The following is a 17,987-nucleotide window of genomic DNA, read 5'->3' on the forward strand; positions in this document are numbered from 1 at the left end:
ACAACATTACCCTTATTGCTCTCCCCTCTGACCCTATCCCAGAAACTTTCAACGGGCCTACCCTTAGTTTCATACTGGAGCTCTGAGCAATCATACAGCTCTTTTACACAAAGTGCAACTCCTCCTATTTTTCTACCTTGCCTGTCCTTCCTGAACAGTTTGTACCCATCCATGATGGTGCTTCAGTCATGCAGGCTCCCACAACATCTCTGTTATTCCAATCACGTCATAGTTTTGTGACTGTGCAAGGACTTCCAATTCTTTGTGCTTGTTTCCCAGGCTCTGAGTGTTCATGTACAAGCATCTAAGGTAACTAGTCGATTGCCCTGATTACTCAGGACCAAATGAGAATGCTTCCCTTATTGCCCACTCCAGGTCACCCACTTCCCCACTTTACTCAGGGCTTTGGTCTCCATCCCCTGGCAAACCTAGTTTAAGGGCCCCCTCACTAGGTTAGTGAGCCTATCTGTGAAGATGCTCTTCTCTGTCGTCATCAGGTGGATCCCCTCTCTTTCCAGCGATCCTTATTCTTGGAACATCATCCTGCAGGCAAGGAAGCCAAAGCTATGCTGGCAACACCACCTGTGCAGCCGTGCACTGATCTGCAGGATGTGCCCATTCCTGCCCGGGTCCTCTCCTTTGACTGGGTTGAGGAGAAATACCACCTGAGCCACCATCCCTTTCAACCTTCCATCCAGAACCCTGTAGTCACTTTTGACCTGCTCAGGGTCTCCCCTGGCACTATCATTGGTGCCCACATGAATGAGCAGCATAGGGTAGTAGTCATAGGGCTGGATGAGTCTTTGTAATCTGCCCATGACACCTTGGATCCAGGCTCCAGGCAAGCAGCAGACCTCCTGAGACAAGAAGTCAGGCCAGCAGATGTTTGCCTCTGTCTCCCAAAGAAGGGAGTCTTCAACCATCACTATGCATTGCTTCTTGGTGGCGATGGTCTCAATCCTTCCCACCTTGAGGAGGCCTGGCCTGTCCTCCTCCAATGGAACGTGCTTTTCCCCCTCTGTTGCTAGGGCTCCATATCTGTTCTTCAGGTGAACTGCTGTAGGTGGAGGTGGGGATTTCTGCTTGCTTCCCGATGTCACAAGCTTCCAGCTTCCACCTTCTTTGGAGTCCTTGTTCTCTCCCTTCTCTGGTGTTGCCTTTGACAGTTCTTCCTCCACAGTCCTGGAGGGTCTCTTCCAGCATCAAACTGATGTACTTCTCATGGCGGAGGATGCTTCAGAGCCTCATCACCTTCTCCTGTAGCTCTTTTGCCTGCTCCCTGTGGGACACCACCAGGAGGCACCACTCACCTTGCAGACATTCCCCCATCTGGCTGTTACCAGAAGGAACCTGGAAGCCACAGTCTCCACAGCACCAAACCCGGACCTGGACAGAAGCCTCGATGGTGAGCGATCCTGCCTGGACAGACGCTTCACAGATGCAAATAGTGGCAGTGGCTCTGGCACTGTGACATCCTCCAGCCATTTCCGTGGGTTTCTTAATCTGCCTCCTCTCTCTTGCTGCCCTTCTTCCAAGAACACCTTCCCTAGCAAACTTACCTGTAAGGTGGCCTGTTTACTGTCCTTGGCCCCAGAAGATTCCTTTTTCCCCGCTTTCTCTCACCAAGCTGAAAGGCTCCCTCACAAAGAGTGGGGGATGCAAGCTGACTTGCAAATTGGACCAGTGAACTGCCTGCAAACTGTCTTACAGTGGAGTGAATTAGTTTACTCCAGCCTAATAGGGGTGCATGTGTAGAAAGTGATGCTTTAATGCGGAGCTAATTAGTCAACTCCACAGTAAAAACACTCATGTAGATGCCCCCACAGATGGGCAGTCCCGTGACTTTTGTCCAATACAACTTCAGTGTCCATTGCATAATCATACTATATAGCTACCTATGGCTTATTTTGAAGCTTGAAAAGAACAGCATCATCTCGGTTCCTTTTGCTAACACTTCAGAACTCATCAGGAAATAAACAGGCTGAGGTTCTTCACAGATAATGGCATTACAGTACTTAGCTTTATACGTGGCATTGTTAGTGGCTGAGGAACAGAAAAATCTGTAACAATTGTCGTACTTGTATTGGGATTAGCGTAAATTACCCATTTTCTGCAATGGAGAACAAAGATGCCATACGGGATCAAATCACAGGTCTGTCTATTGCTGTATTCTGTATCTCTGGGTATAGACAGATGTAACAATTGTATAATATTCAGATGACACCAATACAAGCTGTTAGAGTTGCAACTGTTACATTTGTATGAATCTGTAGCAATAAAATTGTAATTTTTTTCAACCTGCTTTATTCAAAGTTATAGCAATGTAGTTTAACTTGTAATAGTAATCGCCCTTGTAGACTTGAGTGTAATAGCTGCTGTGCAACAGCTCTCCATGCCCCTTATACAGCAGCTACAATGCATGTTTGTTCATAGTCTCACAGTTGTGACAAGGGGATGCTGAGGGAAGGGTATTTATGCAGGGCCAATCGAAGCTGATCCTTCCTCACTTCTCTTAGATTGAGGTATTATGGGAGATGAGGTGGGGGCATATAAAATTAATATTATGCCGTGTATCATTTGTAGTTAAGTGCTTTGGCAAAGCATTTGATTAAAGAATAATCTAGTAATGCAAGATCTGAACAAGAACATTTCTTTCAGGTTTTTTTTGTAGCTGAACACCTTATTCAGCTATTAAGATTTACTTATTTAATTTATTTGGTTGTTTTGCAGTGTTCTTTCCCATCCTTACCTAGAAGAAGCAAAACAAATGAATTTCATTTGTTAGAACTGTGAATTTTTATTGAAATTCATATACAGTACTTCAGTTTTGGGTATGTAATTTGTTTTTCTCAACCACTGAAGAAAGCTTGAGCAAGTTTAAATATTAGGTATTTTAATTAGTAGAGATATTGATGAATTTACCAGCAGTCTAATGGCCCTTCTAAACATTGTTTTGCATCCTATGACATTTGTTGGTATGATCATAGTGGAGTATAAGGAGTTCAGGCTAATTGGAATAGACAATAATTTGACATTCTTAAAAAATAAAATAAACAAACATCACGCTGGCTACAAATCTTAATTCAGCACAGTAGTTTTGTTTACTTTGTCCCCAAATGCAACAGAGTAACTTCTAAATGTTGAGGCAGTAGAATTTATTAGCAGTAGTTGAGCCTCTGCAAACTGTTGATGACTTAAATTTATCGTGGTTTTAAGTGTGAAATGGAGGTTAAAATTCTCTTTCATTTAGAAAGGTGGAGGAAGGTACACTCTGTAAAACATCTTACCATGAAGCTGAAAGGTTCACAAGTACTTTATGTGACTGTGTATTTAGAAATGAGTCAGGTGTTCCACAGAACAGTTACTGCCTATTGATGGGTAGGTTGCAGCTATCAGACATGGTATGTACCATTACGTTTCCAGTCTGATATTTTACGGTAAACAGTCCCGAAGTACAAGTTAAGTGAGAATGTGTGTTTACCTTTATCTGGATATGCAAGATTTGTAGGTGTTGTATGTAGGTGGCTGCTTTAATCCTATACAGCAACTAACCTTTTATGTAAAATTCATCCTTAGTTTAATTTGATAGCTTAATCTTGTGTGTTTGGTCATTGCTTCAGAATCTTGGTTGCAGCTGCTGGCATTTCAGATTGCATTCTGTTCTCACAAACTCTGCAAGTGTATAAAGAAATTTGGCATGTACTGATTTTCAAAGTAGTGACACTCTATCCAGTATGTAGTAGTACACTTGAGAAACACACATACATGCACAAAAAATATATACTATTATTTAGTATTTTCTTAAAATACTGTTGGTGGATTCATGTATCTTGGGGTTCAGCCTGATACTCTTCTAGAGATGTTAGCAAGCTTTAATCCTGACTTTCATTCTCTTCTGTAAAGTCACTATTTAGTCAGCTCTGTCTTTCTCTGGGCAGGAGCAGCATGTCTTCATTTCTGTGCTGGGTCAAGGCAATCTGTTACATCAGCCATGAGCACTTACGGAAGTACTCATGATGTGTTATCTGTGATCTGGGAATGTTATGACTTAACTACAGGACTTTCACATGGAATAAACGTAGCCAACTCCACTCACTTTATATTAAGTGGACTATTCTGTAGATACTTATGAAGAATTATTTAAAATAAATAAAATATTAGTTTCCTTCACTGGTGAGTACACTTTCACCAACAGTAGGTAATTGTTTAAAACATTTGTATTCAACTCTGACCAATTCATTAAGTCTATAATTTTGTTGTAAAATAAGTCATTCTAATACATTGACGCATACCTAACTGAAAGTATCACAAACTCTTATTAAACATCTCTGATTGTTTTGTGTCTTCAAAAGCCCCAGCTCCTGAAATTTATGATTTATGAGAAGCTTTTTTTTTAATAGCCTCATGGTTGAGGGAAAACTTTGTAAAAGTGAAGCCTCAAGACAAACAAAGAGACACACATTCATTATTTGAAAATGTCATGGATATTGGGGCCTGACATGAGCCAAGGGAAAGGTACCTGTGCCTTCCAGAGACCAGGGTCATTCCAGTCTGGAAACAGCGTGGAGGGTGTCTGTTCCCACCCATCCTGTAGACCAGGAAAAGAGAAGCAGGATTTACTCTGCTGTTGCCTCTACTTGACTGCTCGGAGCCAAATGCACAGTGATACTTCTCCTTCTCCTCCCCACCCCCAGCCCAACTTCCAGGCCTTCTGGCTTTTACATTGCTGTTCCAGCCACTCAGTTGAGCAGCAGGTGGAAGGGGAAGCTGGCTGTACTGGGAACCAGTCCAAAGGAGTCCCAGGTGTGTAGGGTGGTTCAGCTTTGCCCTGCTGCTCCATGTGCTTTGCTCTTGGGCACTGAAAGCAGAGGGAGTAGCTCCTTGAGACCCCTGCTTGCTTCTCCCACCGGAGTCCCCAGCGTGCAAAACAGACTTTGCCCTGTCACTCCAGTCCTCCCGGGACCAGAAGGACTGGAGCAGCCCACACTCACCTGAGACCAGGATCACCCTGGTCTGGGGAAGGTGCAAGGAGCCGGGAAGAAGGGCAGGTTGCAGACTGCACATCTGCACTGCTCCCTCTCCTGGAATCATTTGTAATAATGGACATTTTACACTGCTAGCAATGAACATTTGTATGCAGCCATAGTCTGAAAACTATTATTAATAAACAATATAGATTTTCACATGCTTCTAGAATTTTCTTCAGACATTTCCTGTTCTATTAGGCCTCCTACTACAATGGCATAAGTAATAACAGAAAACCTGCTTCAGTGTCTTGCTTCTCTTTAAGTAGATTGTAGTCATGTCTGCCTGTTTTGGTGGTCTTTGTCTCTTACTTCAGCTATTTCAACTCTCATTGCAGTTTTCTTTACTCTCATATATGGTTTTATAAAAGCCAGTAAAGTCCACTCTTATCCAAGGCTGCCTTCATCTTTGCTTTCCCATGCCATGTATAAGGTAAATCTCAGAGTTAATTTCAACATCCTATATCATGGAATTTAAGATCCAAATTAGTAGAGCTGCATAGCTTTCAGTCCTTTTTTTCTAATACCTCTGTAACACATTTTACTCAAGTGGATTAGTTTTGCCTTTGAGTGAGCATAACAGATTTCTTTTTCTAGCGTCTACTTGGGCCAGTAGTTTAACAAATTCAGACCATTACATGCATTGCTAAAACATAGTTGGGCAACAGGCAGTAAAACGAGTAGAAAGGAAGTGCAGCTCTCTTCAGAACTTCATAGTAAATTATGGCTTAATATACATCTCTTTTTTTTTTAAGTGTCATTATCTGAAAATAACATAATTTTCAGATATAAAGCCCTGTCTAATTTCAGAAAGTTTTACAACGCATTATATAACACTGCAAAAAAATATTTGCTATTCATGTCTGTTGCAAACACCAAAGACTTTATCTTTGGTTACTTATCCAGTTACTTTACAATCCATAAACAATGCATGTATTTCCTGAGAAAGGAAGCCTGGCTTTAATTATATTTGCATAATACAACATTTTATTTTTATAAATGACTCCATAAATAACAATGTGATAAAAGGGGCTTCAAAATATTTTCTCTTTCAGTAACCTGTTGCCTCATGGCAAAGTTACTATTCACAAAACCATTGAGTTCTTGGATCGTTCAGCACTGAGTGTTCAGTGGTTATTTTTATTTAACTAAATTTCAAAGCATTGTGATTATTTTAAAAAATGTATACATACTGACATAAATTAAACATGGATAAGCAACAGAATGTTTCCAATTTAGTTTTATAACAGTTCACTGTCAAAATATTAATGTTAACAGGGCCCAACCCAAAAAGATATTTAGGTGCCAAACTCCCAGTGACAAAAATGGGAGTTTTAAGTAAAAATTAGTGCTGTCGTATTCCCTGGGACAGGTAGGACCTTCCCAGGCCACAATGGACTTTGCATGCCAGATCCAGGCATGGAACTGTGGGTTACTGACACTTGATCTTATTCGTCTCTGAGGAAAGGTCAAACTTGTCTAGACTATTGTTGACAGATGTTTGTCCAGCCTATTCGTAAAAAAAATAGATCCACTGAAGGGAATTCTACTACCTCCTTAAGTTACCTGTGCCAATATTTAAATGTTCTTTATTGTTAGAACTAGCAAATTGCCCGTCAAGAATGACGGAGGGGGAAGGGGGCACGGGGGGAAGCTTGCTAACTCTAAGCCCTCCCCTGCCCCATGCCGCCACCACCTCCCGGGGGAGGGGGAGGGCAGGAAAGCTTGCCTTGCAGTCCCCTCTGTCCTCTTCCACCTGCGCTCCACCCCACAGTGGCTGTCCTCTGGAGATGTTCCTGCTAGTTTGATTTCGTACTTAAGACGTACTCTGACTATAATATGCTTCACCCGTAATTAATAGAGGAAAAATACGTCTCATCTTGCATATGATACTCTCTTAATACAAATGATATATGCCTTTTTCATAACACTATCATGCTGTTGACTCATGCAGTTTGTGGTTCATTAGTTCCCAGATCTTTTTCTGTAGTATTTCTGTATCACTCAACCTGAAATTCTTTAATTTCTCTGTAGTCAGGTTTCTGACACACAAGCACATCATTTAGTGAGTGGCTGTAGCATAGATACAAGTTTTCTAAGGTTATTTAAGTGGAAATGGGTTTGACCACTTGCTCTCAAACTCTTCTTCCTTCTCTAAACTAGAAACAATAGGGTAAGTGGGTACATGCTACTATATAAATCCAAAAGTTTTCCGGTGACAGTTCCCTAAATAGTGTAGCTTTCCTTTCTGTTGCTTGAATATCTTTTACAGTTATGTACCTTTTGGTCTTAACTCTAAAATGAAACCATTTCCTGTAAGGAACAATGTAGATTTTTCTTTCTGTTTTACCTTTACTCTTTCATTTACATGCTTGACATTCATTCTTTATGGTAAGATTTTTTTTTTGGTAGATGGACCTTTTGGTCTTTACTATAAAATTGCAGCAACAGGAAATTTAATATTTATATTGCTTTGGTTGTTACAGGCAGAGACATAAGGTTGAATTCTTTACCATCTGGACAAACTAGAGTCTGTGTGGCCATTAACTGGGCTTATGGAGAAGCACTAATGGGAAGTAGGCAGAGGACAAAGGGTGCTAATAGCAAAAAGACTTTTGTAGCCAAGCAGGTTCAGGAATCCTGTCTTGAAGCAGAGCTTAAGTGACTTAGGTGGGAAACATTTAGAGAAAACTAGGAGTAATGGTCACAAACTCCTGGAAGATCATTTCAGGCTCAACATTAGGAAAAACTACTTCACAACTAGGGTGTCCAGACTATGACCATTACTCCTAGTTTTCCCCAAGGGTGCCCTGGTGTACAGTTGTTCACCAAGCCCTAGATGTACGCTTCTGATGTAGCAGTAAGCTGCTGCCAAGTCCCCCCTCAGCCTTCTCTTTTTCAGGCTGAAGAATCCCAGGTCCCTCAGCCTTTCCTCGTATGGCTTGCTGTGCAAGTCTCTGATCATATGGATAGTCCTTCTCTGGACACTCTCAAGCTTTATCACATCCTTGTTAAGGTGTGGAGCCCAGAATTGGACGCAGTACTCCAGCTGCAGTCTCAGCAGTGCTGAGTAGAGCAGGAGAATCACTTCTTTGCAATGTTTTTGCTGGAGATGCATCAGTTGATACATGCGTGCGTATTGTTGGCCCTGCTGGCTACAGCATCGGACTGCCAGCTCATGTTCATACTGTAGTCAGTTATTACCCCCAGGTCTTGCTGGCAAGTGATGGGGGATCTTCAGTCCTACTGCCTGATGACAGGCAGCAGTTGCACAAGTACCAATGTCACGTGTTTTGCCTGTCAGCAGCTAGGGGTGCAGGGCGCCAGAACCCCCCTGCACCTATCTCCTTGACAGCTGGCAGGCTTCATGGCCACAGAAGGGGGGCTATCATTCCTCCAAGTTTCGTCCAAATCTGGCCAGAAGTGACAAAGTTATAGACTGTTTCACTCTTCCCCATTATAGCCTATGGGCGAAACAGTGTCAAAATGTCAAAACGTTTCTACTTGCCTCATTTTGTTTTGAGGCTGTTTCAAACATAGCTGTTCCGTTTTGATTTTGCTGTTTCAACCTTGAAACGGGTCTAAACAGCATCGAAAAAAAACTGGTGGCAAAATTTTGCACAGCCCTACTGGAGATCTGTTCAGGGGCTGGTAACAGAAGCATTCATAATAAATCATTGAAAATAAAATAGACTTTTTATAGTGCTAGATACATATATTGCAAGTCTACTTGATAAAGTTTTCAAAAGTTGAGCATATTGCCAGATTGAAGGAAATCTAAAGTATGTTGAGGAAAACTTAGTGGAGAAGTCAGACTTTTATTTTAAATACAGACGTAGTCCTCTGATAGAAAAATAAAATAATTTGCAAATGCTCTAAGTTATGCGGCTGTCACCTGCTGGAGTTAAAGCCTGCTTAAATTTACCCCATTGTCACCTTGCATCAATATTGTTGAGTTTATAGGGCATAAATGCATTTTGAACCATTCATGAAATTTTGCTAGGGCAAGCTCTCAGAAATGACTGTCAAGCTTTTTAAAATGAGACCTAGTAACTTAGTTTCCTAAACGACTTTTGAATCTCTTGAAAAATTTATTTTCTATGTGCTCTTGTAGTGACATATCTTCTGTATTCACATCTGATTGTTGATGCCACAGTTGCTTTTGTTGTGTAATACAGCTTTACATTGTGCATTCAATGTATTTATTCAGATCAGACATTTATCTTTATACTGCAGTAATCTGTACTCTGCACCTTCAGTTCTGGTCATTCAATCAGTATTTCTGATGCTGTCGGTGTATTCCATAAAAAAGAAACTGTATTTAACTTGAGAGGCTAGGTTGAGACCACTAATATTAAGTCAAGTATTTTTCAGTCTTTGAACACTTAAGAGATGTAACTAAATTTACATATTAATAGTAAGGATTTTTAAAGTTTTTATAAGTTAATATCTATAAATAAAATAGCATATTGCATTTTAGATCAATTGTATTTGCAGCAATGATCAATACTAAGAAGTTTTCCACAAACAGCTGTGAGGCGTTCAAATTCACAGCTGACACTAAGATGCGGGGAGAAGGACAGGCTGCAACTAGATCTAGGCAGGTTACAGAGGTGGGCGGATGAGAACAGAATGGGATTCAGTACTGGCAAGTGCAAGGTGCTGCACCTGGGGAGGAAGAACCAGCAGCATACCTACAGGCTGGGGAACTCCCTTCTTATCAGCACAGAGGCAGAAAAGGATCTTGGAGTCATTATAGACTCTAGATGAACATGGGCCTCCAATGTGGGGACACAGTCAGGAAAGGTAACTGTACCTTTTCATACATCCACAGATGCATCACGAGCAGGCTCAAGGAGGTGATCCTCCCCCTCTATATGACATCGGTCAGGCACAGTTGGAGTACTGCATCCAGTTCTGGGCGCCGCACTTCAGGAGGGATGTGGACAACATCAAGAGGGTCCAGAGGAGGGCCATTCACATGATCAGGGGGCAGCAGGGCAGACAAGGAGAGGCTAGGAGACCTGAACCTGTTCAGCCTCCACAAGAGAAGGCCGAGAGGGGATCTGGTGGCCGTCTACAAACTGGCCAAGGGGAACCAGTAGGCTGTGGGAGAGTCCCTGTTCCTCTGAGTACTACCGGGAGTAACAAGGAATAACGGCCATAAGTTGACGGAGAGCAGATTCAGGCTAGATATCAGGAGGCACTACTTCACGGTCAGGGTCGCTAGGATCTAGAACCAACTTCCAAGGGAAGTGGTGCTCGCTTCTACCCTGGGGGTCTTCAAAAGGAGGCTAGATAATCACCTAGGCGGGGTCGTTTGACCCCAGCATTCTTTCCTGCCCATGGCAGGGGGTTGGACTTGATGATCTGCTTGGGTCCCTTCCGACCCTGTCTACTATGAAACAAATAACCAACCCTTCAAATTGTAGTAGTTCCTTTTAGATAGAAGAGAATGTTTGAATAAAGTCTGTTTCTAATGATAACAGATGTTTATCTTACTGTAAACCCTATCACTATCAAACACATTTCAGTATATTTGACCTGTATATCTGCTGGTGGGACTTCAAGAAGTAATAAGGATATTAATTAGGAAAATTGCTAACTTCTATAAGATAGACCATACAGCAACTGATGGGACACCCTTTTGCATGGTCTACTATTCTGAGAAGTGATTGGGGGCTAGGGGGGACTAGTAAGTGATAATCTGCGTAAATATAACATTTCAAAAATAAATTAAGTTCAGGACTGCATCAGCAGGCCTGAAGAAAAAAATGACAGTTGAATGAGCATATGGAAATAATGTCTGAGGTGGAAGTAGAGCTTAGACTTAACGCTATTGATAAAGTCAGATCTGGGAGTGAGTGAGGAAAGTTTTATCCCTGTTTCACTAGAAATGGCAACTTCAGTAGCAGAGATCTTTAATAAGGTTATCAAAGTGAGGGTGATTATAATGTAACTGGAAAAAAGCTGATGGGGACTGATCTGGCTCATTAAAAAGATCAGGTTAGTATGATCTCAACAACATATGCAAAGTTTTAAAACAAATCAGAAGGAAAGAATCATTGGAGAAATAGAGGAAGGCAGAAAATAGACATAAATGCTATGTTTTTATCAAAGGCATATCATGCTATAATTTTTATAGCTTTCTCTTCAAAATAACAGGTTTTCTGGACAAGGAAAATGTAGTAGAACACATCTATTTGGCCTTCTGTAAAGTGTTTAATGTGGTGCCACAAGGCAGCGTTCTTAGTAAAGATGGGAGAAGAAAGAAAATTTCATCGGAAACTAAATGTTTTCTGTCTTTGAGAGCAATAAGTTTGTGAAACAGTCTTCCAGTAGGGGTAGTGGGAGCAAACACCTGCGAAAGTTGCAGGCAGTAAGAGGAGACTGGAATCTGACCCTGGAGGTTCTTTAAGACCTGTATTCTAATACAATAAATAGATGCTAATTGGTGGAAATTTAGCCCTGAAATCAGGTGATGCTATGTATATACAAATGGAGTGAATATAACAATAAGCATAGTTCTTTAACATGAGCTGCTGTATAATGCACAAGGTCGTCAGAGCATTTACCTAAAATAAGCCATCATACTGTTTAAAGCAGGATTTACGTATAAATTGGCATAATAAAGAAATGTGGGATATGAAGTAGAAACAAGTAAATTTTTGGATACGTGTCAAGTATGCCATTAATTTCTAATGCATCAAAATGCTGACCAAAATGAGCAATATATCCATCTTGTTTATTTTCCTTTTTATTTCTTCCTAGATAACAGTGATCTAATTGCTTGTACAGTGATTACAAAAGATGGAGGTCAGGTTCAGAGGTTTCTGGCAGTGGATATTTACCAGATGAGCTTGGTTGAGCCTGATGTTGCCAGACTTGGCTGGGGAGTAGTTAAATTTGCAGGCCTTTTGCAGGTAAGATTTGAGGATTGATTTTTTTTGGGTAGGTAAAAATTCTGTTTGTATGCAAAATCAAATTGCTAATCTGGCTTAATTTTTAGATAAACATACCTATTTTCCTCTTTACTTAGTAGAATTATAAATAGACTTTTATTAGTTAGCTTTATGGCATTTTCCATCTTTCGGGTAAGTTCTTAAGTGTATTAGATGGAAGCTTGATTCAAGAAGGTACCTCTTTTCACTAGAATTCATAAACACTCGTATCTTTCTGAAGTCAAGAATGTGCTTAGGTCTCACTAAAGTACTTTTCTACAGCAGGACATTAATTGCAAATTAACCCATACTGTAAAATCTTGAACCTATTTATATAAAAGTCCCAATACCTGCCATGTTAGATATACAGAGAAAGAAAAAAGGCAACTAAAACATGCTTTCAAAAGTTAATGCATGCACAAATACAACATGGGAACATAAAGAATAGATGTCTGCCTGGGAAATATTTTATTCACTATTAAAATTGGGTGGAGCGGAACCAGATGCAGTTAAATAAGAATAAATGCAGATTACTTTGTTTGGTGAGAAATAACCAGTGACTTAGGTTAGGAGGCAGTGTCCTGGCCAGCACAATGGCTGAAAGAAACCTTGGGGTTATGATTGATCACAGGATGAACATGAGCTGTCAGTGTGACGCTGTAGTCAACAAAGCTAATGGCATATTGAGATGCATTAGCCGATGTGTCACGAGCAGGGCTAAGGAAGTGATGCTTCCTTTCCACTCGGAGCTGGTGAGACCCCAGCTGGAGTAGTGTGTCCAGTTCTGGGTGCCACACTTAAAAAAAGACATGGAGAATCTTGAAAGGGCCCAGAGAAGGGCGACAAGAATGATTAAGGGCATTGGAGGATAAACTTCATGAGGAAAGACTAAGGGACCTGGAACTGTTAAGCCTGGGGAAGAGAAGACTTGCAGGAGGATGGGGGTGGACTTGGTCATCTATAAGTAAGTAAGGGGTAAATATCAGGAGCTGGGAGAAACTGTTCGCTAGGGCACCCCAGGGGAGGACAAGGAGCAATGGCCATAAACTGTTAGTGGATGGTTTCAGGTTGGGTGCAAGGAAAAACTTGTTTATGGTCAGAGTGACCAGCATGTAGAATAGACTTCCAAGGTTGGGGACTGCTCCACCTCCTTGGGAAGTCTTTAAGAGGAGACTGGACAGACACCTTGCTGGGATAATTTGATTCCTGCCCAAAGCAGGGGGGTTGGAGGCAATCTTTCAAGGTCCCTTCTAGCCATTAATTTCTAGGGGTTTTAGAATTTTTTCATACAAAGGTAACCAAAGTATGTTATATTGAAGAAAGGAAAAATCTTAGGGTCCATCAATTTAACTATGTTTTCCAAGGAAAAAGGTGATTCTTTACTTTTCAAACTCTTTTACACTAGTCCTTATTTAGTCTAAATAAGTCAATACCTTATTCACATTTCTTGGCTTGCTAACTATAGCAAAACGTTAACCTATAATTAGATGCTGAGCAGAAATGGGTATGTTTCTTACCTTTTTATTCTGCTATCAGTACCCACATTTCCAGAAAAAATGGCAATAAGAATTTTAGCGTTTAATTCACTTACTTGAATTTGTGTGTGCCCTTGTTGGACTGACTTCCCAGAAACATGTGCCAAGTTATAGTAACTTTTATTGCCTCTGTTTTTAACTAGTACTCCTAGATCTCTTTGTTTTAATTGTATATTCAGAATAAATTATACATTCTTATTTGATCTATATTTTGAAACGTTAAAAATGAACAAGGCTTTTGCTCACACGTTCCATTCTTTTTCTTTGTAGGATATGCAGGTAACAGGAGTAGAAGATGACAGTAGGGCTCTAAACATAATAATTCACAAACCTGCATCTAGCCCCCACTCTAAACCCTTTCCCATCCTCCAAGCCACGTTTATTTTTTCGGATCATATTCGCTGCATCATTGCAAAGCAGCGTCTTGCAAAGGGCCGCATCCAAGCTCGTCGTATGAAAATGCAGAGAATAGCAGGTAATTGGGTGCATGCTTTTTAATTTTAATTTTTTTAATCGATGCATCTCATGGAAGCTCATAATTGTCTGGTCTGATGGCCTCTGAAGTACAGTACTGCAGGCCACCGGAATTTGAAAAATTGATGTCCAATTTTTAAGCAATGGATCTTATACTGTAATAGGAGATATGGTTAATCCCTCTCCTGAAGACTACCTACAGTTTTAAAATCAGTTCCTGGAATATTTCATTTTCTAGTATTTACTATATTAAGTAAATTTGAAATATTCTTATGCTTCTAGTCCCAGGAGTTATAACTTATAGAATTCACTTTTTTAAATGTGCTTCTGTTATTCCTGTTTAGAATAAGTTCAGAGTTAGGGTCTTAAACACTACTACACACAATTGCACTAAAGGATTAAATGCACATGGAAAATCTTTGCCTGCCTACAGCAGTTGACATATCTACAAATATGATGGCTTGCTGCAGTGCTATAACTAACATAAGACCTTTTTGATCTTATGTTACTAAAAATGTTTGAAGTGGTTTAAAATCCCATATATAATGGAAAGAGATTGCGGCAATACATTTTTCCTTCTATACTATATGCTTAGTTGGGCTTTCTTAATATGTATGTGCATTTTTGGAGCCATTGTTGCCTGTTCTTTATAATTGCAGAGCATAATGAAACAACAAATAATTTGTATTTAGGAAAGGCAAGTATAAGCTGGTTATGCAGATTGGTCTATAAATTAATTGCAGCGCAAGAATTCTGGGTAAACCGTTGATGCAATTTTCCCATATATCTCCTTTATTTAGATCTGGTTAATAAAAACTTTTTGTTTTTACATAGCTCTTCTGGATCTTCCTGTCCAGCCTTCAAATGAGGTGATGGGTTTTGGACATAGCTCTGCATCTACATCCCAGCACCTACCGTTTAGATTCTATGACCAGTCACGACGTGGCAGCAATGACCCTACTGTACAGCGTTCAGTTTTTGCATCTGTTGACAAAGTCCCAGGTAAGACAGCACTTCTGATCAAAAAAATTGCTGTACCATTTTGAATGTGATATACAGCCCAGTCTTTGCCTCTTGAAACTTTGATCATAGCCTGTTCCTAACCAGAAATGTGTTTTCCCTACTATTATCCTTTTAAAAATATTTTTCCTTTGTCCATTAAATTTTATCAGTTGAAACTGTTCCATTTGCAGTCATTAAGTACAGATAAGTTTTCTCTGCATCTTGTGAATATGCATCTTAAATAAGGTGTAATTACTTGTGTGTGTGTGTTATCTTCTCATTTTCCAAATTGTTAATGGGAATTATTTAAAAACATTAGAACCTCAAACTTGGAAATGCTCAAAAATGTTGCTCATCAGATTGTGGTAATTTCATCTGCAGTGCAACATGACCAGGGATCCTGGTTTTCCATGATTAAAAACTCTCAAATGCTCTAATAAAACCCCCAAAATCCATAATTAAAATGACAGGCCCCTCACCTCCCCCCAGCCCCTCCAGCCCTGCCAGAGGGGGCCCCCAGCTGCCAGGGCTACAGGGCCAGGGACTTGGGTCCACAGCCCCTGTATCAGAGCAGAGCCTGGCTCTCCCCTTCCTTCCCTCCCGCTGCCTGCCTGCTGTGGGCTTTGGCGGAGAGAGGAGACCCGTGCCCTGCAAATGTATGCACAGGGTGGGTGCACATGTGGGCTGCCCTCTGCAAGCTCAGGCTCCCAGCTTGTTGCCCTCCCCCAGGGCTTCCACAGCCCGGCAGGTTCAATCTGGTGGTGCAGCGCACATCAGGGCTGTGCAAGACAGCTGCTTGCCTCTGCGAGCTCCACACTGCACTGGCAGTGTGTTCTCTGCATGGGGGCACAGCAGAATGGGATTGTGTCCCTCACTGCTGCTGGGCACACAAAGGATGCATCTCCAGGGCACTGCAGAGCTCACAGCAGCAAGCAACTTTCCTGTGCAGCCCCCTGTGCGGCCCTGTTGTGCCAGGTCACACCCACCGGGCTACAGAGGCAGTAGGAAGGGAGCCTGAGTCTGCAACGAGCAACTTGCCCCCATCCTCGCACAGATCTGGGGGGCACAGATCCCCTACAGGAGGGCACATGACTGTAAGGAGGTGGCCCCAGCCAGCCCCCTTGCGGCTGCGCATTGTGGCCCCAGTCCCCAACCCCCCCTGGCTGGGCAGCAGTCTGAGCCCTACCCAACTCCCACCCTATGGGGTCCTCAGTTCTCCCCCCTCCCCCAATTTACCTGTGGGAGCTGCTTTCCAAGCTGCCTGGTGGCCATGTGCACATACATGCATATGGCACCCCGTACCTATGGCACATGACTTATGAGGACAGGCTGAGGGAACTGGTCTTATTTAGTCTAGAGAAGAGGAGACTGGGAGGGGATTTAATAGCAGCCTTCAACTACCTGAAGGGGGGTTCAAAAGAGGATGACGCTAGACTGTTCTCAGTGGTGGCAGATGACAGAACAAGGATCCAACAGTCTAATGTTGTAGCAAGGGAAGTTTAGGTTAAATATTAGGAAGAATTTTCTTACTAGGAGGGTAGAAAAACACTGGAACAGGTTATCCAGAGAGGTGGTGGAAGCTCCATCTTTAGAGGTTTTCAAGACCCTGCTAGACAAAGCTTTGGCTGGGATGATCTAGATGGGGGTTGTCCTGCCTTGAGCAGGGGGTTGGACTAGATGACCTCTTGAGGCCCCTTCCAACCCTAATTTTCTATAATTCTAAGATTTTGAATCTTATTCGGTATTTCAGAATCAACTTCTTTGAGGGAATGAAAAAATAATTTTCATGATTGACCTTGCCCCCTAACGATGCTTCTATTTTGAGAACATGATGGTAATGTCAGTGAAAACAGCTGACGCTATTGTTGGGTGTTCCTAATTGATAGCTCTACTTGACAAGAACTTGTTAGGGTTTCATTGTGTGCCTGGGTAAACTTGGGGGAAGCAAGAATAGAATCAATATGATATCAAGAGTGAAAAATTTAAAATATAAACTTTTTAAAACATTATGGTTTAATTCAATATGTAATACCTAATCGTGAATGTTATAAATGTTTTATTATGTAAAATTATGGTGCCTACAGTGGAAAAAGGCTCATGTTTGGTGGGGGGGTTGGTTTACTTTTTTAAGTATTTTTGATTTACTATATTTTCTGCTTCGGTATTTTTAGCATAGCCAAGGTGACATTAGCAGAATTTCATGCTTCTCTTGGTTATAAAGGCAAAGATCCAAAGATTTGGGATCTGGGTTTTTCATTTGTGTGTATAGTGTTTACAGCTTCTACTGATTTCAGAACTGTGGGTTATGGTATCTCAACATGAAGCCTTTAGTGACTGTTTCAAATTGAACTTTATAGCTTTGGCACTTAGCTTACCTGCAGCTTGTTAGTTAAGTGTAAGACACCTGTAGTTGCTTTCAATCTCTGAATATTTCATTGCTACAAGTGGTTTTTTAAAATACTTGCATACTGTAGTGAGATATTAGTTTCTCTGTAGAGCAAGCAAGCTACTTTCTTTCACAGACTTGTTCTAAGCAGAGAAAAGCAAGCATTTATTCTTAGCAATATTCCTGGAGCATTATACAGTTCCTTGGGAGAACCAAAGCTTATAATGCACGATGTGGATTTTGAAGTAACAGTAAACTTTAATTCATATGCGTATTCACTGTGTGTCGCTCTATATTCTCTACTGTTAGCATTGTATGGCTACTATTTCAATTGGTATCTAATATTTTCTCTGCTTCATGAATTAGAAAGACAGCCTAAGTTTTCAATTACAGAATTATTTGATGCAACTGGAAGAATGGACTTGACTTATTGTATTTCAGGTCTAGTTTAAGCATTGGCAGCTAGTGCAACTCCCATCATATATTTCATAGCACAGAGCATATTAGTACTATAAACTTTTTAATATTAAGAGAATGAAACGGGCAGGCAGAAGGTTAGATTCGATCTGAGCTTTTTTAACTTTTCATAGGTGTTCAAATATTGCTTCAGTTATGGTCAAAGCCC

At 41.1% G+C, this 17,987-nt stretch overlaps 1 protein-coding gene across 9 annotated transcripts in view; it reads left to right on the forward strand.

Annotated features, from left to right (window-relative positions):
• The window catches only part of CLEC16A (C-type lectin domain containing 16A), a 172,065-nt gene that overhangs the window by 105,627 nt on the left and 48,451 nt on the right, over positions 1–17,987 (forward strand). For all 9 annotated transcript variants that reach the window (XM_025203264.1, XM_006015503.2, XM_006015504.2 and 6 more), the window contains 3 exons: positions 11,796–11,947; positions 13,771–13,975; positions 14,809–14,976. In XM_025203264.1, the coding sequence (XP_025059049.1) occupies positions 11,796–11,947; positions 13,771–13,975; positions 14,809–14,976 (525 nt within the window). The remainder of the gene's footprint in view (positions 1–11,795; positions 11,948–13,770; positions 13,976–14,808; positions 14,977–17,987) is intronic.

This window comes from Alligator sinensis, unplaced genomic scaffold, assembly GCF_000455745.1.
Source record: "Alligator sinensis unplaced genomic scaffold, ASM45574v1 scaffold73_1, whole genome shotgun sequence".
NCBI lineage: Eukaryota > Metazoa > Chordata > Crocodylia > Alligatoridae > Alligator > Alligator sinensis.